At 39.6% G+C, this 283-nt stretch overlaps 1 protein-coding gene across 1 annotated transcript in view; it reads left to right on the top strand.

Annotated features, from left to right (window-relative positions):
- LOC112150018 (suppressor protein SRP40) overlaps nt 1-283 on the top strand; it is a gene marked incomplete in the record, with an annotated part of 16,724 nt that overhangs the window by 13,041 nt on the left and 3,400 nt on the right. The window contains 1 exon segment of the mRNA XM_036214968.1: nt 56-145. Coding sequence (XP_036070861.1) covers nt 56-145 — 90 coding nt within the window.

Here is a 283-nt window from a genome sequence, read left to right as displayed (position 1 = left end):
GTGTGCACACCCCATGACAAATGAGGATGAAACCATGTTTCTTTCTTCTGTTCAGGATTCTTCTTCCAGTGATTCTTCTGGAGAGGATAAGAAGAAGAAGAAGAAGAAGAAGAAGGATAAGAAGAAGAAGAAAGACAAGAAAAAAGTAATCATTTCCTGATGCTGTGTTTAGATCTAAAACTAGTTCTGTAACGCCAAAGACGCATTCTTTTGGGCAGTGATGATGATGAGAAGAGCAAAGACAGAAGTGATGAAGCAAAAAGGGAGTTGTGAGGCGTGTTTC

This window comes from Oryzias melastigma, linkage group LG13 (assembly GCF_002922805.2).
Source record: "Oryzias melastigma strain HK-1 linkage group LG13, ASM292280v2, whole genome shotgun sequence".
Classification (NCBI taxonomy): Eukaryota; Metazoa; Chordata; class Actinopteri; order Beloniformes; family Adrianichthyidae; genus Oryzias; species Oryzias melastigma.
The sequence above is the reverse complement of the archived record's forward strand: the minus strand, read 5'-3'. Positions and strand labels throughout refer to the sequence as shown.